General features: G+C 41.0%; 2 protein-coding genes across 7 annotated transcripts in view; one reads left to right on the forward strand and one right to left on the reverse strand.

Moving 5' to 3' along the window:
- KANSL1 (KAT8 regulatory NSL complex subunit 1) overlaps positions 1-4,339 on the forward strand; it is a 173,330-nt gene extending 168,991 nt beyond the window's left edge. For 4 of the 6 annotated variants that reach the window (XM_089531942.1, XM_089531941.1, XM_089531940.1 and 1 more), the window contains one exon: positions 1,849-4,339. In XM_089531942.1, the coding sequence (XP_089388068.1) occupies positions 1,849-2,076 (228 nt within the window). In that variant the 3' untranslated portion in view covers positions 2,077-4,339. The remainder of the gene's footprint in view (positions 1-1,848) is intronic. The other 2 variants (XR_016281887.1, XR_016281888.1) reach the window with 1 other exon arrangement.
- A 964-nt stretch (positions 4,340-5,303) lies between these two features.
- MAPT (microtubule associated protein tau) overlaps positions 5,304-25,323 on the reverse strand; it is a 103,991-nt gene continuing 83,971 nt past the window's right edge. Inside the window, exons 14-16 of the mRNA XM_089531944.1 lie at positions 20,170-20,251; positions 18,814-18,926; positions 5,304-9,794 (exon numbers count right to left, since the gene is read on the reverse strand). Coding sequence (XP_089388070.1) covers positions 9,579-9,794; positions 18,814-18,926; positions 20,170-20,251 — 411 coding nt within the window. The 3' untranslated portion in view covers positions 5,304-9,578. The remainder of the gene's footprint in view (positions 9,795-18,813; positions 18,927-20,169; positions 20,252-25,323) is intronic.

Below are 25,323 nucleotides of genomic sequence, written 5' to 3' on the forward strand. Positions count from 1 at the left end.
CTATATGGAGGGTGGGCGGAGCTACCGCCAAGTCTTCCCTAGCGATTGCACTAAGATCCAAAATTGCTGCACAAGTGCAGAATAACCCATTTATGTGGATTTGCAGATGACCACTCAAAGAACTACAGTTACAGGTAAGCAACCTGCCCCTTTGCAATGTATTTTGGACCAGCAATCATAGTGCCATCAGACTGAATGTATATGTGGATGGAAATTGTCAAAAGATGCTTAACACAGCTGAGTTTAAGTTTGAAGGAGAAAGCTTCACTTTAAAAAGGAAACAAGGAGAGTGGTTTCAAAATTCTTTACATTATGTAAAATCATCACAGAAGCTCAGATCTCTTAAGGAGAGAATAACACAAACTCTAGCAAACAATTTTTTTTAAAAAAAATTGAAATTAAAGAGGTGGGGCCAAAATTGCAGAGAATATGCCTCCTCAAAAAATGTGGTAAGTACAAAACGGCCAGGGGAGCGCTTGGTTTATCATGCAACATGGAGATTCTAAGTAAGCTAGCTTACAAGGCACGTTACAGAAGGCTAGGCTGGGCAATTTGCACTGAAGCTGAATGAATTCTTTGTGTCTGTCTTTATTGAAGAGAATTTAGAACCAGTTCTCAACCATGATCTGGTATTTTCAGGGAGGGTGTTGGAAGAAGCAAGAGGTGACAAGGTACTAAGTTGTCATGTTGTTAAGCTGAAGATCTAAAAAAACACAACAAAAATCTGGTCAGCATCCAGAAGTAACTCAAAATATAAAATAAATGTGAAATAACTGATTTTAAGTAATAATATGTGTTCCTAAATTTGGCCTCTATACTAGAGAACTAGAAAATGGCTAAAGTAACACATAATGTTTAGAAAGGGAACTGGGAGAAACAAGAATCACAGGGCAATTGACAACCTCTGTTCTGGGTGATCAAGCAGAAAGCATTATTTATGAAAAATGTATCTGTCACATAGAAGAGAAAGACTTGAAGAGGAATCAGCATGGCTTTGGTAAAGTTGAGTTCTACCCTTCCTAGGCTTCTTTTTCCTTTCAGAATATCACAATAATACATGATTAGAGGCAACCTGGTAGCCATTTGACAAACTTTCAGCGAAGGCTCCTTAGGAAACGTAGCTGACAGTAGTTGCAATCTTTCTTGGCTGTGTTGCATAGTACAGTGGGCTCGTTATCCGCTGGGGTTTGGTTCTAGGACCCCCATGGATGCTCAAGCCCCATTCACTACAATGGATAGCAAAATGATGACCTTTATAATACACACACACACACACACACAGGTTTGCTATTTACATATTTTTAAAATATTTTCAATCAGTGGGTGCTTGAATCTGTGGATATGGAGGCACAGCTGTAGTTCCATATGTGGAATTATGCTACGATGACTCATTTAACACCTCTGGACCTAGTGTAGTAATACTGAACTCCACTCTACCCACCCCTGCCCCTCTTGGCCATTCCATGTTTACTGGAGAGCAACAGTATTGCAGAAGTAGGGGGGTCTTTTCTAATGATTTTCAGTTACACTTTGGCAAGCAGTCATGGGGGAAGCTTTCATATGAAAAGGACTTGGAATACAAGTCCCCATCCTTTCAGCTTCGATTTATTTCCTGTTACCTGAAGGCAGTGTCTTAGGAAACGTGAGCCTCATTTTTTAGTTGGCTTCAGTTTACATGCCAATCCAGGTTGCCTGCTACATGTCCTGCATGGAGATATGCTAGTAATTTTGAGGATTCTGGGTGCTGAAGTCCAAAACATCTGGTGGGTCAAAGGTCTTTGTGAACCAATTTTGTAAATGGAAGCGAAACACAAAAGCCCTGCTGACTGGCTGCCTTTTGGTTTTCAGACTGTACAGCCCTGGGAGCGACGTAGCTTCCCACTTTCTTACAACCCCAAGACTGAGTGTGAGGACCAGTCAGATCCCCAGGACCGGTCATCGCGATTCACACGGCGCACATCTGGTGGCAAACCCTCCCGAGAAACAGACGGAGCCCCCACCTCGCCCACCTTTGCTTGCCTCAAGAGTCGGAATGCAGGGGCAGCAGCCACCGTGCAACGGCCGGCCCACAGATAAGAGATGGACAGGAAAATGAGAGCAAAAAGCAATCCACCAAACTAACTTTTGGCATTAAAGCTTCTGAAATCTGCGTTTGATATTCAAACATCCTGCTGGGAATTTTTCACAGTTTTTAGTGAATTTAAGGAGTTTAGAAACTGTTTTATTTCCCTTCTCCCTTTCTTTCCATGTTAACTTGTCACGCACACCTTATCCAGTGCTGGGTGGTCGGATGAGGAGAGCAACATTGTCTCCCCTTCCCCATCTTTAACACTCCTCAAACATTGGGGTGAAAACTGGCTGGTTGGCCCTGGAATTCATTCTCTGGCAAAAGAGGTTTTCTTTTCTCTCCCCCCCCCCCCCTTTACTTTTGCTGTTGCTGTATCTTGTTCTCCTCACCCACCACCATCACTGTGCCCTCCCCTCTCCCTTAAGATTTTAGTGGAGTGAAATTAGTGGTGAAAAGTGACGTCTTCTGAATACAACCCCCTTCACTCTCTTTCTCTCTGTTCTGCTCATGGGCCACCACTGGCACTAGAAAGCACTTGCAATGCAAACCCCCTCCTTTTGATCACTTGGTTCCCTAAAGGATGGCTTCTCACTTGCCCTTGCAGGAGCTCCTTTTCTCCAAGTTACCTCACCTTGTGCTGCCTTCATAATTTCTACTGTCTGTTGCTGCTTTCAAGTCTTCTCTCCCCCCCCACACACACACACAAATCCCTTGCCTCCCTCCCTCTCTCTCTCTCTCTCTCTCTCTCTCTCTCTCTCCATGTTAAAGAGGAAGAAGTGTTCTTGGTTGTTCAAGGCAATGTCCCATCAGCGTGGATGTGATTTTTGGAGAAGTCAGATCATACTATTGTTGTTTAGGATTTTATTTTTAATAAATGAATATACATAGCAAGCTAAAGGCGAAGTGGGGAGAAAACTGACAGACAAGCATTTCAAAAGGAGTTTTCCATGACAGAACACTTTTAAAGGCTTCCTTTGCTAGATGTGATTTGTGATTCTCCCCTCCCCTTTATCTGCTGTTAATTCTTAACATTTGTGTGTTTCTTTTTAGTTTTGCATTCTGCCTGTTAGTTTGAGAGTTGCAGTAGTTTGTGTATCTGCTGCTGCTAGATTGCAATACAATAGTGTGGAGCCTTAAATATGGGGAAGAATGTCACAGGAGTCAACAACTTGTCGCCCCAGATTCACAAAGCCATATTGTAGTGAGAGTGTATAATTTCAGTATTGTTTCTTTCCTTTGGCTCTTGGTAGAAGCATGTAGTCTATGCATTGTCTGAGATGGCATCTTACATTTTGAAGCTATGAAGTGTACGTTTTCCCCCCAGGAAAAGATAGAACTTTGTTTTTCACCACTACTATGTAACTCCACTTCCACACACAACTTATATGAAAACAACCTTCTCAGTCAGGTTTTCTTTCCTCCTCCTGACAACTTCTTGGGCTGACTTATCACTAAGCTCAACAGATCTGGATTTAATTTAAAGAGGCCGCTGCCATCACCTTCCATCCCCAGTGACTCCCAGATTCTGCACACCGATTCATCTGTAATGTTTTTCTGACCCTTGCGGTGTGGCTGTTGGTCCCTGTCCTGTTGTTAGCATTGCGCCTGTCTTCTGTATTAATCACATCACCAAAAAGGAAAAAAAAACATTTTTTTCTCATTTTGTAATCGTAACGAAATAGTAGCTAAACTGCTTAATGGTTGGGGTTTTTTCACAATTTTCAACATTACTTAATGTTTTTGGTTCTGTTCTAGTTTAATTTCTTTTTTAAAAAAGGAAAAACCCAATGCTACCATATCCCTCTGCATTAAGTGCTTTTCTATTTATAAGGTTGAAAATTCTGAATAACCCTCTTAGCGTTATAAAGGAAAAAATCCACAAAAAAAAACCACCTTGTATTTTGTAAATATTTCTTTTCCTGCTTCAAGCTGTGTAATGTCCTTGTTATATAGAAACGCTTTTCTTCAGAGAAGCTGATCTTTGTTTAATGTCTTGATTCTGTTGGCCAAAGCACAAATGTGTGCTTATAAAAAAAAAGATTAAAAAAATTAAAAAGTTGACAAAAACGTGCTAAATCTCTTCTTTGGGGAAGTGATGGGAGAAAGAGTTGTCTGAATGAAATATTAGCCATTCACTCAAAACCACAAGGTTGCGAGTTCAAGACCAGCAAAAGGGCCCAAGCTCGACTCAGGCTTGCATCCTTCCGAGGTCGCTAAAATGAGTACCCAGACTGTTGGGGGCAAATTAGCTTACTTGCTAATTAGCTTACTTGCTGTTCACCGCTATGATCTTTGGAATAGCGGTATATAAATAAAACAAATTATTATTATTATTATTATTATTATTATTATTAAATGCTTAGAAATGAGTATAAGCAAGGAGTGCAAGCAGGAACTTTCAATGTTTGTGTGACTGATACTTTTTAAATTACTAGTTGGAAGATGGTGGTAAGAATACACATTTTGAAGATGACACGCTTTTTCCTGTATGTAACAGGATGGTGTAATTCATGGGGTGAGCCATGTGGCACTCCAGATGGTAAATTGCAAATAGCAATAGCAGCTTCATTTATATACCACTTCATACTACACTAAGCAGTTAACAACTGTAAGCTAATTGCCCCAAACAAGCTGGGATACTCGTTTTAGTGATCTCAGAAGGATGCCAGGCTGAGGCACCCCTGCGCCCCTGGCTGGTATTGAACTCACAAACCTTGTGGTTTGTGAGTGAGTGGCTGCAGTACTGGCATTTAACCACTGTGCCACCAGGGCAACTCAGCAGTCTTCATCGTGGGCTATTCTTGCTAGGGCTGTAAAGATGGGCCATTAACAAAGCTGCAAGCCTGTATTTGCATTTCTGGTAAATATGTGGAAAAGTATAAAGAGAGGATGAATGTCTGTATACCTTTTCTGTAAGGCGAGATGCAGCTTATAGTCATTGTGTGACATCTAGACTGGAATGTTTTGGCTTAATGCTATAGCATTAAGACCAAATGTACAAAACTAGAGGTGAGAATGGAGGTAAGGAGCCTATGGCCCTTCCAATGTTAATGGGTTATAACTCCCAGAATCCCTAAACCAGTGGTCATGATTGGGGCCAACTGAGAATCCATAGTGACAGCATATGCACACATTTCTATAAAATACGAACTGGAATTCCAGCTGTGCCTAGAATTGTTTGACACCTTCGCCAACCGGTCTCAGTCCCTTCCCTTCAACAAAAAACTCATTTGATATTGTAGTAATGACTTTTTTTATTTCCAAATTCACTTTTACAGCAACAGTCAGTGTAAACCAGTTGTTAAAACACACAAGTACAATATGGACAGTCACAGACAGGTAGCTAAGCTAGGATGTTCATACGGAAATCTTGCTCCCTTCCCACCCCCACCCTGTTTCCCACCCCTTGAAAAACTTGAAAAGGGAATTGTAGGGTCTTCTAAACTCTTGTCCCTTTTTCATACTTCCACGTTCATGTAACAAAGCCCATTATCTTTTTTTTTCTTTTTAACTTCAAAACCATGACTTTTCAACTGTCAAGTTAACACTTCTTCAAACCCCTAGATATGTATATTTATATACCAAGACAAGACGTCAGCCAGTCAGTTTGACATGGGCCTAGACTGAAATTCTCATGAGCCTAAGCATTTGGGAAAGGGATGCCTCTTTTGTCCTAAAATGAATCATAAAAGTAAAATCCAAACTGGGAACAGCACCTGTGATTTAGAGAGAGAGCTACATTTGAATTGGAGAAAACAATATGTCCTAAGCTTGAAGGTGGTAAAGGATTTGAGCAATGAAAAAGTGGATATATTGGGCAATGGTCTTAAAGATTATCGCTTTGATGCTAAAGAATGCTTGTCATTTTATTTAGGCTCTATGCAAAAGTCGACAAAGGATAATGCCAAGCTATAGCTATATGTGAGTAGAATTCAATCATAATGGCTAGGTCTAGCTTTTCAGCAGGAGTCTCTCTCAAGTCGTGTTTTTTTATATTAAAAAAAGCCAGTGATTATCTCTGCATTTACTTTAGGATGTTAGGGAGATCACATATCATAAAAATTATTAAAGATGACTAAAGAGTACTCATGATGACTACTAACCCTTCAACCATATGGGCATTCCCCTTGCACCAGTGTAAAATTCTACAAGCCATTTTTTCCCCTCTTCGCTCTTAATATCTCATCCCTTTTTGTCTTGGCCTCTAATTCCTAGTTAACTCAGTCAGTCAGACATTTTGCATGTAGAAACCGCACTTCCTGGCCCTCAACTGAACTGATTGCAAGGACTGACTGCAACAGAAGCAACCTTTTCATTAGGAGAAAAGATTGTGAAACAGTGCAATGCCAGATACAGGATTACCATTTTTTAAATAATTCTAAACACCGTGTGAAAATGTAAGTGCATTACCAACTTGTATGTTTTGGTACACCATTTTCCATGTCTCCCACTGCCCCAATAGAGCTGGTTTAAAGAACAACAAAAATAAATTGTCCCGCATGAGCTGTGGCATATTTGAACTGTGGACGGATAACCTTGCATGCATTTCCATTTTTGGGAGTAGGAGAACTGATGGATGATTAGTGCTGACCCAAGAGAATTGTGTACACTGTTGTACTGGGACACTTAATTCACATGCTGGGTACAAGGAGAGGAGTGTACTGGAACTGGTGCATTATCAGGTTCAGTGCTCTCAAGCACTTTCTGATCATAACTTGCATGATGTGATCGAAGACCAACATAATGTCCCATTAGACTTCTGGCCAAACTCCAGGTTAAACTGGTAACTACTTTTTAGACATTTGTTTAAAGCAAGTACCCCATTTTGGAAACAGTTCCTTATTCGCCTGAAGAGCAATGGACTGGTGGCAGTTGAGAGCAGTAGTGTTCCATATTCAAGAGGGAAAAGGGCTGCCCTTGAAATGCAGTCTAAGGAGGAGTTTTGTTCTCAGTCAACAGAGCCTACTGGAGAATGTTACTTAGAGTTATATGGTTTGGGAAAAAGTAGTGGCACAACTACCACTGATGCCACACATTTGGAGTAACTGGATTGAAATGGCTTTTAAAAAAAAGATAGATGCAGACACCTCCCTCAACTTAGGAGGTGCAAGAAAGGTCTGCTCATCTGACTACTTGCAGGGGCCCTTGTATTCAAGGAATCACCCATTAACTTTACAGTGTACTACTTTGGGACTTCTTCCTCACCAGCAACAAGTATGTGTAACAGATCTCAGAAAGAAAGGCATTTTACCCCACCCCCACGGTTGTACTGTCGAAGGATGCTTTGAGACAACAAATACTCTAGCATGAACAGTTATTCATCAGCTGTCATGAGCTCCCTGCCTTGTAAACAACTGTATCTGAAATGAATCTGTCAAAGGTATTTGAGGTTCCATCAGTCCTTCAGATGTGCAGGTATCAAGTGGCAAACACGCAGATAATAGAGAGGGTCTGAGGTAAGTGCAAAGATGCACATACTGTATATACTCAACTATAAATTGACCTCATGTATAAGTCGAGGACAAGTGTTGGCCTAAAACTATGCATTTTGATATGACTCGTGGAGAAGTCGAGGGTAAAACCTAGGGGCATGTAGTAAAGGATCAGAAGGATGAAGCAAAAGAAACGAATGCCAAAGAATCTACAAAATTGCAGCAGGCATAACTGTTGGTGTTTACACTAAAGGCTGGATGGATGAGAGAGTAGAGGGGGGTTGCTGATTCCAGGACAGATTACCGTATATATTCAACTATAAGTCAACCTCATGTATAAGTCGAGGGCAGGTTTTGGGGCCAAAATTATGGATTTTCATATGACCCATGGATAAGTCGACCCAGGTTTTTGGGGTCAATTTTTTTACTAAAATTTCTAGACTTATACATGAGTATATACAGTACACTCTTGCCTTTCTCCAGGGAATGGTTCCTGTTTAAATTAAGAGTTAAAGTACAATAACACTGATCTGTGGATAAGTCAGCCAAGAATTTTTGGGTCAAATTTTTAACTAAAATTTTTTAGACTTATACATGAGTATATACAGTATACCCATATTATGCTAAATGGCTGCCCTGTCAAAGTATCCTTTCCACATGATATTTGCACATGCCTTAAATAAGAGCACCTGTCTTAAATAAGTGCATTTGTCCTCTTAACAGTAACACAAGACACCCTATGGCCACCCCCTCTACCTCACAAATTTCTCTACACACAGACGTACGCATTATCTTTTCCATGGAAACTAAGAGAAACAGCCAGGCCTTTTGGACTGAGCCCAAGGAGCGAATCTGCTACTTTACTACCCCCTTTGTTCCCCTCTCCACATATTCGTTCCAAGTTGTTATGAAATAGACAATTTCCTATGCTGGCACAGAAGTGTGATAGGTGCAAAAAGATTGGCACAGCAATATGAAATGGAAGATAGTGGGCAGATGAGAAGCTGAGGGAGGCAAGCTAGGTGATTGTGCACTAGAAATGCAGTGATGGAGAAAGGAGAGAAAGAGATGGCAATGCTCACTGATATGGAGGGGGGAAGCAATGGGCCGAATCCAGACACACATTTAGTAAGTATGTGTTTTTAATGAGTCTGCTCAAAGTTGGACTTTGTCTGGCACTAACCCTGTGTTCTTACATTTTCAAGATTATTTTTTTTAGGGAAGGAGAACACACAAAGTGTCCTGCTGCTCTTCAGAATGCATCATTTGAAAAATAGCAGAAGAGAGCACAGAATGTGCAGGATTAAAATGCCATTTCACTTGATACCTTTTAATTACACCAAGTGTTGACACTTGCATGCGATCATGACTGTAATCAAACTTCCAAAATGAAAATAAAGGCATGTGCATTTTTTGCAACTGAGCTTTGGCTGCTTCCTTCACCATTTCTATGCGGTAACCCCTCCTTTTGCACAAGTGAAATACCAAAGCCCTCACCTTCTCCAGGGCCATCCAGCAGGGGCTGGTTTTTCACACTGAAAGCTGCATGCGTGCTGCTGCCATGCACACATCTAATATTGCCTGAAAGCATCAGGGCTTCTTCAAGAAGGTGGCTAAGCAATCGCTATATGGGAGCCTCTGTTCTATATTTTAAGGGGATTCGTTTGGCTCACTACTACAAATGCACAGCAGCAGACACCACTCTCCTTTCTCAAGATCGATATCTAAAGCAGTATATGTTCACCTAGCAACCAATTACATTTCCTTTTGTTTAGGGGTGAGGAGGGAAAGGATGCATTTCTCTAGAATAAGACCTTCAGAAATGGTGGGAAACTTTCCCATTTGTTATGAATTTTGAAATCCTGAGGCCAGAGATGAATGAGTAAATGGGGGAGGGAGGGAGCAGGTTAAAAGAGTTAGCCCATTAATTTAAGAAAGAAAGAAAGAAAGAAAGAAAGAAAGAAAGAAAGAAAGAAAGAAAGAAGGAATGGTGGGGGATGCAGATGTAGAAAGGAACAGAGAAAAAAAGGCCGGAGTGGATTCTTTTCTTCTTATTCTCTCCACCCACTTAAACACAATCACAAGCCCTGCTTGGCCAGGGAAGCAGACACTTCGTCGGCCAATGTGGCCAGCTGTGGGGAGTCCACCATGTTGATGCTTCCAGTGGAGGAGACGTTGCTAAGGCGCCGTGGGGAGGCATCACCGGAAACAGTGGGCGATTTGTAGACAATTTCAGCTCCATGGTCAGTCTTGGCTTTGGCGTTCTCACGAAAGGTCAGCTTGTGGCTCTCAATCTGGAATGAGAAAAAGTGATAGGTGAGGGGAGCAGAGAAAGGAGGAAGAGGAAGGAGTTGATGCTCTTTCCCACCATTCACCCTGGCTCTTTCTTAGCTAGTGTTTTGTTGGCATGCTAAAGTGGTTCACTCAGGCATTGCTCAACTTCTCCCCATCACTTCTGCTTTAGCCAGTGTGGTGATGATGTATACGCAGAATCAGGAATACCTACACTCTCACATTTCATTGAGTGAGACTAAGGATAACAGGCCCATCTCCACTGTAAAAATGCCCCTGCTTGCCTGTTGTTATAAAAGATTTGCTATTCATGTTTCCTTGATCCAGAAATACTAAGTGAATATGACTATAAAATTCATACAAAGCAAACTATATGGTGCCTAACTGCTTGTAGATGAAGCTTCACCTATAACTGAAATACTATGATATGAAAAACAAAAACAAACCCTGCGCCTGTCAAAATTTGATAGAATATCATAAAGCAAATAAAACCAGTGCCCTTGCAAGCTGGACAATCTTGCCTTAAAACCATGTTCTATGAAAGTTTCCCAACAGCCACCACTGAGAAAAGGAGAGAAGGTTTTGAGGCTTGGCATTGTCTTTTGGTCCAAAAGACTCAAAAGGTACCATATTTGTAAAGCTATTGGTATAGGTTCTATACTATAGATCAGCATGTTTTTATCCCACAAAACCAGGGACAAGTAACCTAATGTGTTCCCTCCCCACACCCTCCAGGCTTTGGGCATCTAATTCCCTTCTTGCTCTCACAAAGCTCATGACAACAGGTAACTACTTACTGGCATCACATGGGTGCAAGTCGGGGAGTGGGCTCTCCTCGGGGATGGAGGGCTCCGTGATGGGGGAAGGAAGCCCAGTCTTATGGGGGCTGTTTTGTGCACCGTTCGTGTCTTCCTTGCCCTTCTCTCTCTGCATGTGGGTGGAGAAGGTCAGTGGGATGCAAAATAGCATCGTCAAATAAGATGACATGAAACCAAAAATCTTCAATGGGGAGGGAGGGACATATGGAATCGGAAGAGGACAGAAGATCAGAAATATGATAGCAATGGGTAGAAGAGGCCACAGGAGCTAGAGATGGAGAATGTGAGCACTAGGGAATATGGATTAGGTAGCACTGATTTGACTGGGGCGCTACAAGAGATGGGTCTGCTCATATCGAGTCCCATTCACAAGATGCCTCCTGTGTATCATTAGTCTTCCCTCCTTGCTTCAACCATAGTTACATCACAGTTATGCTTTGAATGAATTAGAAAACATGTATGGATTTAACATTCCTTTAAATCTAGCCTACATAAACAGACTTTTTTTTTAAAGGAGAACACTGAAGAGATTCAAAGTCATCTTGTAGTGGAGAATGTACAGACCTGTGTCCTTTACATAGTTTACAGTCCTTCCTGAAATCTGAGTGATTGTAGCTCTTCTATAGTGGAAGTGCAGTTTGTGGGCCAGACTTCATCATGACTAACTTAAATCTTATTTACTTCAGCAAATGTACTAATTACAGGTCTGTAATCCAAGACATTGATTGCCACACTTATCGCCTTTCATACATCCCATACCCCAAAGGCCAGAATCTCTGTTCTCTACTTTTAACAGTTAAGATTATGCATGGAAACATCTGAAACACCATTTGTTCTTATCAAGATGCCTGGACTTAAGCCACATCACCTTCACCAAGTCTTAACAACAGACCTCTCTGTTCAGTTAGGGATTCTGAAGGCAGCAACTGTTTACTTTGCCTGTTCTAGGCAGGTGCAAACAGCTATAGTAGGATTGGCTAAAGTACAATCCCATGCTTCTAAGATGAATGCTTTATTGCACTGTTTATTGCAGACACGCTGCTGCAGCATTTGTGAACCTCCAGCCCTCCTTCACTATCCTCCCAGTGCTGATGCTGCTAAAAAACTTTCAGCTGGACAAAAAACAAGAAGGCGGGGGTGACATTGTAAAAAGGAGCTTCTTTGTCAGAAGCTTTGTTAACCGAGCTACAACTATAATATAAATGTTTCAAAGTTTTAAAGTCTTTGGGGGGGGGGGGGTAAACATCAGTGAGAGAAATATGATTTATAGGTTATAGCTGTATTAAATCTTCCAACTGTCATTACTTTCCCCTGGAAATTCTATTCTGGTTTTTCATGCTATTGCCCCTCACTCACACCTCTTACTTTCTGGGCTTCACACACAACCCTCTACAGGATCAAAGTGGTCCTTATGTGATCCTGGATAGAACCAAAGGATCCATTTCTGCTCACACTGCTTTGCATGGGTTTATTTCTCAGATGGCCTAAGGTGAGCTCAACTGTGGCCTGGAAAATGCAGAAAGGAAAGAGAAGTGGAAAGAGGTGGAGGAAATTCAAGGCCAGAAACTGGGTGAATGGCACTGAGAGAAGGATAAGGAAGCAGAGAGGTTCTCCCATCAGAAGCCAGTGTACTCACTGGAAGGAGCCAATGAGAGCTAGAAAGTTCCACAAGGTTATTAAAATGAGATGTATCTGAGAGGAAAGGGCTGAAATGCACGTGAGTAGAGCCTCCCTCCCCGAGACAGGCACAAAGATGAGGCAAATACAAACAAAGAAAAAGAATGACTTCTATTCCTGGATCATTCTTTTAAAACCTAAGGAACACCTTTGCCCAAGGCCCTATGGGTACAACAGACTGATCTGGGGTGTCAACATAGCAATAACCCAGCCAGGATGACTCATGCTTTTAACAATAGCTTGATATATAGGCATCAGCAGGTTAAACGTTTCACAGCATGGGATAAATATTGCCACCTGCTAACAAACCAAGTTGCTTCTGAAGGTAAACTTACAGTAGCAAGCTGAAAAGTTGGCAACCCTGAACCTAAGATTTAGGGCCTTGTTGTTGCCAGATGCAGAGTGGTCCAATCCAAACTTGCTGTACAATTAGCTGCTGAGTACTTTCCGTTGACATCCCTGGAGAGGGATCATCTCAGCAAGCTGACCCAACAAAATGAATGGGCTGGTTCAACAGTTTATCCATCTCCATGTGAGAACATAACAGGTCCTTGTACTTAAACCCAAAGAAAATCCAACAGAATGGGCTGTTCTGACACATTCAGTCTCAATAACCTGGAGTCAATATAGGGACAGCATTTTAAAAGCAGCCTTAAAGCAACATGGGGGTTTTGTGATATCTGAAAGCCTTCAGCTGTACTACACAGTAATCCTGTAAGAACCCTAATATCAGACACTTGCCTTGATAGCTGATGGCGCCAAGGAACAGAAAATACCTCTTCTCCCCCTACACCATTAGGAACTTCTTAAGCTTAGTTTGCCTTACTCGGGGTGCATACAGACGTACCTAAAATCAGGAGCTGACACATTTCATTTTCCAGTAGGGCGAGTGCAGTTTCCTATTCCTTTGTGCTGAAAATCAACAGAAATACTCACCTCCACATTAGCTGCTATTGCCCCTAGTCCAGTCTTCAACGTGCCTTTTTTCTAATTGAAGCATCAGTGTACATTTGTGTGATTAAAAGGGAAGCTAGACTTACCGTGAATTTCCCTTTGTTTATTGAGTAAAATACCAGGCTGAAAAGCTTAACTCTCCTATATCTCCAAAAGAAAGACCATCCAACCTTACACCCCTGGGCAAAATGGGGTTTCCTTCCCAGATCCTGGAAAATCTGGGAGTGACAGATCACAAACTGCCAGAGAGCTAAACATTGTCTACCAACAGCAAGACTCACTTGAGGAAGAACAGGAAGAACATGCTTATTTTCCACAGCTTTCTGCTTTTCACTTACTACAACTGCCCTATACTACCAAGGGTTTATGTGCAGCAAGTGAGCATATTTAATGAAGAACTGGTCTTGCAGTTGCAAGCACCTGCAAAAGTGGAAGTTTTGTTCTTGTTTTTATTTTCACAAAGGATGATGGAGAATGGGTTGCCACCTTACAAACGTCATAAAAGAGAAGCTGGAAGACCAAGCTCTTGAGATTTAACAAACTTGCAAGTTGACTCTGACCAGGAGAAACAGCCGTAATTCCTTTAAACACAATCTTCCAAGTCAAGTCCATTAAGAAAATGTGAATAAACTTGAAAGCAGCCTAGGTAAGCATGAAACTAAAGATAGGTTTCAAGAGAGGAACCTATGTACCAAGGAAGAATGGTTCACAGGTATGTAACCATAAATGCCATAAATTAAATGAAATCAGGAAGTGAGAAACATCCCATTCTAAAGATAGCATATCCTCCAAAGGTGACAAAGAAATGGCATCCTCAACATTTGAGTTCGGAGAGTATGCATATGGTGAAAGCAATTCTGAGTGAAGAACCTGTACTATAGTATTTTCTAGAAGACTCCTCTATCACTTCTTCTGTGCTTGGGCATTTGAAAAGTGGATCAGTAACAGTAACTTGCGGTTGGTCGAGACTGGTACCAAAGCAGCACATACATTCACTATAGCAGCTACTGACAGACTGGAAGTAACAGATTTCGCAGACATGGTAAGTAAAGACTAGATACTTAAACATACTGACTTGAACTGAAGAGGCAAATATCTTACATATCTAGCAGGCAACATTTGTGTTACAGGCAATGGATGAGAAGGTATAGTAGGAAATTATGGTTGGATAGAGCAGCTGGTTGAAAGTATGCCAGCTGTGCAGATGCAGAAGCAGCAGCCTGAAAATGTTGGTCCAAGGAATCCAGAGGAGCTCTCAAAGCTATACCAGTTAGATGAACTCCGGATCTGTGATTATACTATGGGGAAGGTGAGCTTTTATTGTAGGAGTAGGCTGGTAGTAATCCTAAATTCATTTAATGTAAATAAACCTTTCATTCCAAGGAGACTGATGATATAATGAGCATTGATCATAATATCTCCATAAAGTGGAGAATCTACTAGGAGGCAGATCCCTTCGTCAATGTTCTCAACAATATCCATATTCACATAGAGACTGAGACCTCATGAAAGTGGCTCTATGATGATAACTGTAATATCAGTCATCTCAAAAATGTCAGGAAAGTTGGTCAACACTGTGCTGATGAGGTGGACCCCTCTTTGTTATTTCCCTTTTGACCAGGAACCAAAATAAAAAATGAAGGTCCATTCATATTGCTAGCTGTTCTAAAATTAGTGTACGTGGTTGAAAGTCAACTCAGGAGGATGTACTGATAGGAGCATCCTGAGTTCGCAATAAATTGTTCGTAGCTACAGTCAGTACTGTCACAATAGTTTCAGTATCCACGGGGAGGAACATCAAAGATTGCCCATTCATAGTCAGATCAAGTCATTTAAAGATTCGGTACTGGAGGAGTAGACTTGCCACTTAAGGCAGAATAACAATCTTGATGAGGCTTGGATGACACATCCTTGGCTTTATCTTTCTTTCTTTTTCCTTTGCAAACTTTCCACCACTTTCAGACTGCTTGGAGCAAACTATTTGTGTGTCTGTCTATGAAGAAAGAGAGATCCTTCATCCTACTGGAAATAAGCAGAAGTGAAAGGAAATGGTAATCTTCAGTGATTGATAGTTGTGGCAAGGCTGTTTCAAAGTGGCTATCAGCACTGAAACATTTGGTGACATCATGTTGGTTCCAAAGTATTAATATGGTGCTGTGGACACTGAAAGCTTGTCATCTGAACTGAAGGTGCTGCTGTCTAATGGAATCAACGTTCTAACTCTTTGGGTAAGGATGAAGATTTACATGTGAAGACAGTGTGTAAAGAGTGATTCTTTGCTACTTGATCAACAAGTTGAAAAGCCATCTCCCACATCTGTTTACTGGCTGGCATGGCAGGTGCATCATCATCATTTTATTTACAGTCTTTGACCAAAATATCTCAAAGTTATATATATGGCAGGTGCAACAGGACGCATAAGGGCATTACCCACTTTTGCAGCTGGGAAAAGAAAGCCAATATCTTTTTCCTGTATGTCTAGCCTGTGACTGGAGATCTGAGAAGATGATGTCTGTTCTTTTCTGCTGCCTTGACAACCCCTGGCCTCTTTCTTCAGCCAGTAAATAGAAAGTGCCATGGAATAAATCTTTTGCAATCTCCTAAAAAAAGGACATATATGCATGTATGTTGCCAATAGGATTCTGACCTACAAGTGTGGATGAGAGGCTCCTGCTGAAAGCTACTAAATTGTAGACTGTTCCAATGGTGGCACTGTCCAGGCACAAGTCCTATTTTTGTGAGTCACAGACACCACAAAGAACTGACGTAAACTGAAGAGTGTAATACTGACAAACATATAGAGGGATCTGGGCTCCAGCCAAAAGATACCTCTCAGCTCAGAATGGTTTGAATGTTCTATGTGGGTACAGAAAGACTCATTTTTGTGAATCATAGAGACAACAAAGAAGTGTGTTATCTAAAAATTGTGTTTTGTTATAGCTATTGACACTGTTACATGTTCCATGTGCGACAGCAAAGTGGATGATAGGGTAAAACTGATCCTCAGATCAAAAGAATAAACCTGGCATGTGATTTCAAGAATTCATCCTTTCATGGTGATCATAAAAGTCTTGGTTAATCTATGTTGTCTATGGTGTGATGTAAATGGCGACTTCTGTATGGTGAATGGAAGTTTCCTTGGACTTCAACTTGGGTGAGGAACAGGGGGGATAAATGTCTTAACCAGAATTGTCTTGAATCTTTGGGGTCCCTGTTTTTGATAAAAGATAAATGGCCACAAATTGGTTCCTTTTGGCAGTTTTATTGTTCTTGACTGTTCTTGACTGCAGTGAGTACATCTTTTCCTGTACCTGACACCCATGAATAAGCCACCTACAGCTATGCTTTAGTTTGCAGCTCTATGATCGATCTACAGATTTTGCTGGCCTACTGTTGAAGTGTTTCTGGATAAATGCTGTCAAGTACTGAATAGATTGCCATAAGCCATGTGTCTTTTAAAAAACTGAAGAAAGAAGGACAGAGGGCATAGAATCATAGAATTGGAAGAGACCATATGGGAAAAACCTCTGAAAAAGCTCCTTATGGTACCTCTCAACAGTCATCTGTAGATGGTGAATGGTACAGTTTTCTTTTACAAACAGAAAATATAAGCCACCTTGGAATTGCCTCAGTCCTAAACAATCAGCTTTGAAATGACATGAAGAAGCCCTTGTCCAAGAGGCTGTCTTCTTCCAATTCAGATTTGGATTAGATATAGGCCTTTTGATTAATGGATCACTTGCTATCTGAGTGCCTTCCTGTTTTTATTTGGGGATTCTCTGAGTATGAGGTTTTCCAAGCATTCTTTTTGCTAAACTTCCCCATTCCTCCCCTTCAACACACTGGGAACTGTAGGAAGGGTCTCTGGAATCTGACTTAGCTTGGTGCTGCAGTGACCCATAGCAGTGAGATAAAGAGTCACCAAAATTTTGGAGGTTGGCCAGAAAGTTCATCTGACATCTCCATGTTGTCTTAGATCACCAAGGAACTGTGACTTCTGTGTATCCCTTTGCATCTCTGTGCTGTAAGCAGGAGTTAACTCAAATAATGATCAAAAAATATTGGTGAGACTTGCAGGTATGCCACTTCTTGTCTTGCTAGTTTACAAATGCAGGCCGCAATCTTACCCAGTCCAGCATAGTGTAGTAATGCTGCATGCAGAACTATGCTGCAAATACCCATTCACTGACCTCTGGATCTATGAAAGAGTTGTGCCAGCACTCTTCTCCAGTGGCTATGCTGACTAGGCCTGTTGGAAGATGCAGTACAAAATTTGGAGAAGTCACACCATTCCCCGCCTCTCATGGCCTAGGAAGAAAGGTAGCCAGACAGCGACTTGGGACAGTCAAGAGCGATTCTGTGGTGCAGGCTGCTGAGGCAGGTTCTAAAAACCTGGCATCCCAATGAAATGGCAAGATCTTGCCGCAGGGGATATGAGGAAGAGCTCAAAAGTTGAAACAACACCACTTGTTGCTGCCAGAAGAAGAAAACTGATGGAAAGGCAGCAGCAGGAGTGACTCTTCTATGGAAGAAGAGGACAGGGACATAGAAGAGGAAGAAATTAGCTGTCAAGGGAGGTTTCCTTGTAAAACAGCCATGTGGCAACGCAGAGTCAGTCTAGATTACTCAGTTGTCTTACCTGAAGCTCTTAATGGGGGGCAGGAGAAAAGGGAAAGAAAAAGAGGTGTAAGTGAATTGCTGTTGCAATTTTTTTCTTTTCCATTTCCCTCCATGGCTATTAGTTGGAAAGGTGTCAAACTAAATGCTCCTCTTCATCAAGAGCCAAAAATGGGGAAGAAACCCCTGTCCAACTGGGAATATAAACTGTCTCATCTGAGTGAGAAAGTTCATCTGACATCTTTAATGGCGAGGGGGAAGGCACTATTTTAGTCTGTCATTTTAAGTTGCAAGACTACACAGGGGAAGAAGGAGTAGGAAAGGGGATTGTGATGTCAAAGCCAACAACTAAAGGATAATGAGCTTCTGCTTCAGCTCTGAGAACCAGTTTTTAATAAACTCAGTCCTGGAAACAAACAGGTACCTCTAACAACAGCCTGGTAGGTATGCTTCCAAACCCCCTTTTTAGGTATGTCTGTATGCACCCTCAGGTGCCTCTTGGAAAGCATGGAATGTTTGATTGGGAATGACAGAAGCCCTCTGAGATCTGTAGTCTGAGAGCATGAATCCCAGATCAGAGCTCCAATAGTCAATTTTGCAAAAAACAAAAACAAACCCCCCCCCCCCAAAATGTACAGTCTTCAGGGCACTCCTTTTTCAGATCTACGTAGGGAAAGTTGCTGAACAAACATCCATTCAGTGCTTGTCTGGCAAACATCAAAATCATCCTCAGTAGGCATCAGAGATATTTCCAGACAATGCACAGTGGAAACCAACAACTTCGTAAGGTGAACACCACTTTTAAAAACTAAGGTTCCAAACAGTAACATACCAGACACGTGGGGGAGATGTGACAGACAGGCTACTGATCAGTACAGAAATACAATCTAGCCTGTTATTGCCTCTGTGTGCTTTTCCTTCTTGCAAAGAGAAAGACATGTGGCAGAACTTTTACCTTTTTATTTCCTCCTCCAGGGATATGGGTGATGTTATCTAATGACCCAATTTTCGATTGCACTTTATCTTTGAAATCCAGTTTCTCAGATTTCACCTCCACCAGCCCACCACCTAGGGAAGAAACATCCACAGGATTAGCAAGTAGCAAATATATATATATATATATATATATATATATATATATATATATATAAAATTAAACAAGGCATAAAACAATGCCTGGGGGGTATAATAATTGTTCTTTTAACATGTGCATTGCCCCCATGTAAGTGATACATTTGGCCTCTTACACTTTAGAAGTTAAGCACAAGTAAGCAATAAATTTTGCAACCATAAAAGCAAAAATAAACATACAATAGGGCCATTGCTAATTAGCTTACTTGCTGTTCACCGCTATGATCTTTGGAATAGCGGCATATAAATAAAACAAATTATTATTATTATTATTATTATTATTATTATTATTATTTCTTTTGTAGATGGATGTAGCATCCTAATCCCTACTCAGCCATGGAAACCCACTTGGTGACCCTGGACAAGTGACACTCTCTTAGCTTCTAAGGAAGGCAAGGGGTAAACACTCTCTGAACTAGTCTCACTCTCTGAACTAGTCTAACTCTGATTTATGATACCTCTATCCTAGTATTTTCTTGTCAAGATTTCTTGTCATTGCTCTCCTCAAAGGCAAAGAAAATGTGACTTGCTAAGTGAGGATTTGAATACTGGTCTCCCAAAGTTCTTGTCCAACACAAAAATTCACTGCACTATGATGGGCCTCAGAAACATATGGCACCCTTAGAATTTCATAACCAAACACACAGAATTGTTGATTTAGGGTATTCCTGACCTCTCCTAGTTTACAACATTGTAAAAGCCTGGGTACAGAACCATCCTGGCTTAGTTATGTGTTTTTCTAAGGCACTGAGTATTTACTAGAGTGAAATTAATAATCAGTAAATACTTCATAATTCACACATGTACGTCCAACAGGAATTCCTCCAAATGCTCAACTTGGAAGAAAGCAACCCTTAACCTGTCCTACCAAGGCTCACCTGCTTTTAAAGGGCTCTGCTAGAGGGGGGAAATGTATAGTTACTGTTTTCCAAGTATGTACCTCTCCACTCAGATAGACCTTAGAGAGAATACATTCTCTCTGACATGAGACCATTTTAATTGCTTCCTCATTTTCTCCTGCTCCTTCCACTTCCCTCCTTTATTTCTTCCCTTTCACCAACCCAGCACTTAGCAAAACCAAAAATGTTACCTGAACTCATCCCTTAAGTGAAATAAAAAATAAGCAATATTTTAAAATTAATCAATAAAAATAAACAACCATAAAAACAACCAAGGTCACCTGGTTTATGATGAATATTGTCCAAGGAACCACACTTGGATGTTACGTGGCTGAGATCCACAGGCTTGTAAACAATTTGTACCTGTGAGAACAAAACGAGAAAATGCAACACAATGAGCTGGGATTTATTTTAATTCGAAACAAGCACGTCTGTCCGAGTTATGCAGAGAAAGTGAGAAAGACGACACACTCGAACCCAGCTGGAGAAGAAATGTAGTCGGAAAAGGTTGTTTGAAAGGTTAATCAATCAAGCACAGGCAGAAGGAAAGTTTTCCACTGGAAACTGTGAGGCCAAAGCATGTGAAATAGCAAAGTCTCCCACCACAGACAGGCATGCATAGTCTCTCTCTTCACCGAATTTTCAAGGATTGAAAGTAATTAAAGCGAATACCTTATTAAAAGTATATCCTCCAAGGCTTCCAAATAAACATTTTTCCTATTCCAGAAGTGTAAGTATTTTTATATTAATATAAAATTAAATCTCCACCTTTCCTGATTTCTAATATATTTGTTACTTTAAACATGTCCATTTTACTTTAGACTGTCTTAACGTTGGAATTTTTATTTTCCATTATTTCAGGTTCCAAGTGACATATTACTCAAAAGACATAATCTATTCTATATACTTTCTTTCAAATACTCTAAGACTATAATCAGTGCTTCAAAAGAAACTGAGAAAGCTGTAATTTATTTTAGAGTTGGAAGGACTGTTAGCTGTAAAGATGAAAAAAGTCTTGCAAGATCACCACATGTGATTATAAGTGACATTATCCTTATTGCATTTCCACAGCATGCACAAACTGTTGATCACAACTCCAGAACAAGAAAGTGGAAAAGCAATGATCATTGAAGGTGCTTAAGTGAGAGTGGAAGGGAAAAGAAAGGAGAGGGAGAAGAATAATCAAATAAAATATGCTACAGAGAAAATGTAAAAAACAGAAGCAGAACTAAATACCTTTTCTGATGTAAAACATAAGGTTTATGTCCACAAACTGAAAGAACAGAAATAGTCAATGTGCATTGAAAGGGTTGTTTTTTAAATACGTTTTTTTTTTAAACGTTGTGCCAGAACAAAGGTATCTGAAACAACAGAAGGATTGTAACCATACTGTCATAAAGACTCGTTTGTCCAGAAATGAGATATGTTCTTAATGCATGCAATCACAGCAAGAATATAGCTTCTGATATAACGTGATCAAATTGACTTTTTCCCGCCTGCAAAAATATACTTGTGCAACTGGTGTCCAGAACCCATCATTACCCAAATCGTTTACTGAATGCATCACAAAAATTTGGATGAGTAATGTTCTTTCCTTGCTATGAATGATCTATTAAGACGAATTACTATCAAAGCATAAATGTGACACATTGAACCATTTCACTTAATTAGTACAATATGTTTTCAGCATAAAGGGATGGGAATACTAAGGCTTTTTAAACACATTTCTGAAAATTTGAATTACGCATTTGTAGGCTTACAACACACATAAAGGCACAGATAAAAGCAAAACTTGGATTAGTGGTTATCAGCTCACAACAAGGATTGATGACATTGTGGAAAGGGGGACAATTGGAGCAAAGACAAATGGGGTATTCTTAAGGCTTCTTTGGGAGGGGTATGAACATTCCCTGAAATCCATCCCTGCTGTGAGGTTCACTCCCCAAAACCATCTGAGTGTCCAGATGCCTGTACCACTTCCTCTGAGATGGAAGCTAGTAAAGGTGCCAAGAGTGAAAGCATCCTGACAGATGGCTGTTCAAGCTCTGTTTAAAGGATCCCCATTGAACAGAGTCCACCAATGTCTGAGATAAGCTTATTTCAATGTCAAACAGCTCTTACCATCATCACGTTCTTCCCAACGTTTCAGCCCAGAAATACAATGGGCTTTCCTCCCGCACCCCATTGAATGATACTGTAGACACACGTTCACTTTATGGCCTACCAGAACTCCTAAACTCTTCCTGCTGTCAACACAAGTATCTCTCTGTGTGTAAATTCCTGCCTAAATTTAGTTTCTGCCCAAAGTTCAAGAGCAAATATGCAAACATTATCTGCTAAATGTTCGGAAACTAAGGAGAATTCAAGACATGTGGATGTCAGTGTAACTTAATGAACTTTGCTAATTCCCTAACAGTACCTAACTGGCTTCTTCTTCTTTAATACCCTGCAGATGTAGTATTCCTTCGATCTCCTTTGTCACCTCAATCTCTTATGACTTTTGCAGGTCTGAGTTTTCTGTAGCACACACCAGTAGCAATCGTTTCACTATATGTGCATGAAATCGAGTGCCTTGTCTGCAAACTCTGTTGGAAAAGTTCAACTGCAACAAGTACTTCTGGAGGACAAGCTCTTAAATTTTATCAGGTCCCCTCAGTTAGAATCCACACTAAATTATATGACCTCCTTAACCATACAAATGATTAGAGGCACACACTAGGATGTTTGTTGCTGCCCGTGTTATTTGTCCATGTTAAACATAATTGGTTAAATCATGTAAAAATGTGTCATTAATTACCATTTACAATAGGCCCTTGGTATCCGCTGGAGTTTGGTTCTAGGACCTCCCATGGATATCAAAATCCATGGATGCTCAAATCTCATTATATACAAATGCATAGTAAAATTCAGCCTTTTACATAAAATGGAAATATCAAGGTTTGCTTTTTGGAATTTACATTTTTTAAAAAATCACACTGTGGATGGTTGAATCTGTGGATAAAGAATCCGTGGACATGGAAGGCCAACTGTGTATCTCACACCATCTTATTTGTTAAATATATCTTAAAGTTGATCTGACCAAGAAAGCATTAACTTTAGCCTTAAGGGCCATGGTCAGAGAGAAATATTTTCAGATCTGTGCTTTTTTGGAATTCATGGACCTTAATGTGGGGCGCAGCCACGCTGCAGAAATGATGCAGTTTGACCCCATTCTAACTGCCATAGCTACATCCTACAGAATCTCTTTTATGTGCCATTTAAAGAAGTCATAGGCACATTACAGACGGGCCAATGAGGAGCCATCGTTACGCGCGAGGGGGGGCGCTTCCTGACGCGCCTTGCCCTCACACGTAACAAGTGCGTCAAAATGGCAGCACCCTATATAGATGGACGCTGCCATTTTGACATCGCGGACGCACAGCGTCCGGATGTCGCACGGTGGAAGTGATGCCGCAAGTGTGTGCCTCGCGCCTTGTGGCGCCAGTTCCAGGGTACAGAAAGAAGCCCCATTTTGGCGCTTCTTTCTTGCTGCGCCTGGGAACCGCGCAGTTTGGCTGCTGCAGTTCCCGGATGCAGCAACCGGAAGCGGCGCGAGACCGCCCATTTTGGGCGGTCTGTAACGCGCCTAAGTGTTCTTTTTCTGCTAAACTTTGTGTGTGGAGTGGGCTGGAGAACAGTTCAACCTCTACCTAGAGCATTAGGTAATCTGTTTGAGAGATCTACTACAACCTCTCCTAAGCCCCAATAAAAGGAGCTTCACTGTCAGAAGCTCTGTACAATGAGGCATGCCTGCATACAATTTATTTTCTCTTAATTTTAAACTGGAGCTGTAGCCCACAGAGCAGTGATTCCCAAACTTTGGTCCTCCAGATGTTTTGGACTTCCAGAAGCCCCAGCTAGTTAGGCCAACAGTCAGGAATTCTGGGAGCTGAATTTCAAAACATCTGGAGGACCAAAGTTTGGGAACCACTGCCTTAGAGCTTTTCAATTTTTTAAATAAACATTACTTTGTAAAAGTCAACTGACAAGACCTATCTCCCTGCTTCAGACCAAGGCAGAGAATGCATCTGCTCAAGTAGCCCTGACAATTACCCCACCTGACAGAACATAGAAACAACAACATATAAGATGTGGCAAGAAACAGTAATGCTAACACCAAGCCAAAAAACATTGAGTTTTGAACAAAATATTGCAAAGAGACTAAATTATACATACAAGCAATGTAGTTTCATGAAATAGGTAGTTCTTGCTCTGAGGATATACATGTTTTGCAATGCATGCCAGAGAATGCGTTTCTTTGTATGTGTCTATGTTAAATACTATGCACAGGTATATATCACAGGCCCTTCAATGTTTTCCCTGGAAGGTTAAAATCTGGAACCTGGAGAATTCTGAATTTTGTAAAGCAAATCTGATTGCAAATATGGTACCCATTGCTAGCGAATGTTCAGAAAGCAGAACAGGGCTGGACCAACCTTCCAGTGCTCAACAGACAGGGCTTGTATATCATGTGCTTACTCTTTATTTTCACTATCTCTAATAGCAAACTCAGAAAAGGAGCCAAAACAACCCACCGATAAATAAGAGAAAGTCATCAGACATTAGCAGAGATTAACAAACAATATGTTAAAATAACAAAGTGAGACACACGCACCCATTCACCCGAAGGAACCATCACAGAAGAACTGAGAATGTTCAGCAGCCACCAGAGCTATTGAATGTTGCATCTCAGTTGGGAAAAGACAAAACAGAAAACCAGGGACGGAGGGGAAGGAAAAGTTAATTGGCTTGCTTGCGCCCCTAACAGCTTATAGTGTCCTTGAGGAAGGCATGGAAACCTGAGCCAGAACAACCCTATTAGCAGGTAAGCATATACTGCAACATTTTGGTGCAGATTCTACCCATTTCCATCTTTGTTCCCTAACCTCTTGGTTCTACTAGCTATCTAACACTAAGCATAATCTCCTTCTCCATCTTCCTCTCTGCATCCAGAGTCCTTGCTAAAAGTAACCCTAAATGCCCCAAAAGCCAAATTATGGAAGCAGAGTAAGTTATGCCAACTAAAGAATTAATTGGCTTTATTTTCATATTTTTTTATTTTGGGGCACAGAACATGTGTTTCATTAATGAAGAATACTGTTTTTCCCTTTCTTTTTGATGTAGATAGAATATACTCAGGGATGGCTATCAATAACTTCTTCAAGATACCTCCAAGACTGCATCATCTGTTTTCTTAACTTTTCTCTAGCAAGACCCCTTGCACAATCACCTTCCTTTCCCATCATCTGAGCCAGATGGAGTATTTTACCAGGGCACCATCAACGCTGCCCATTAAAGTGAGCACCATTAAGAAGGCACCCACTTCAAAACACGCCCATTTCCAAACTGAGCACATCCCCACAGACCGACACTGCTGGAGGTTTAATCAAGCCATT

The sequence above is a fragment of the Sceloporus occidentalis genome, unplaced genomic scaffold, assembly GCF_023333645.1.
Source record: "Sceloporus occidentalis isolate IW3139 unplaced genomic scaffold, rSceOcc1.0.p SCAF_7, whole genome shotgun sequence".
In the NCBI taxonomy this organism is placed as follows: Eukaryota; Metazoa; Chordata; class Lepidosauria; order Squamata; family Phrynosomatidae; genus Sceloporus; species Sceloporus occidentalis.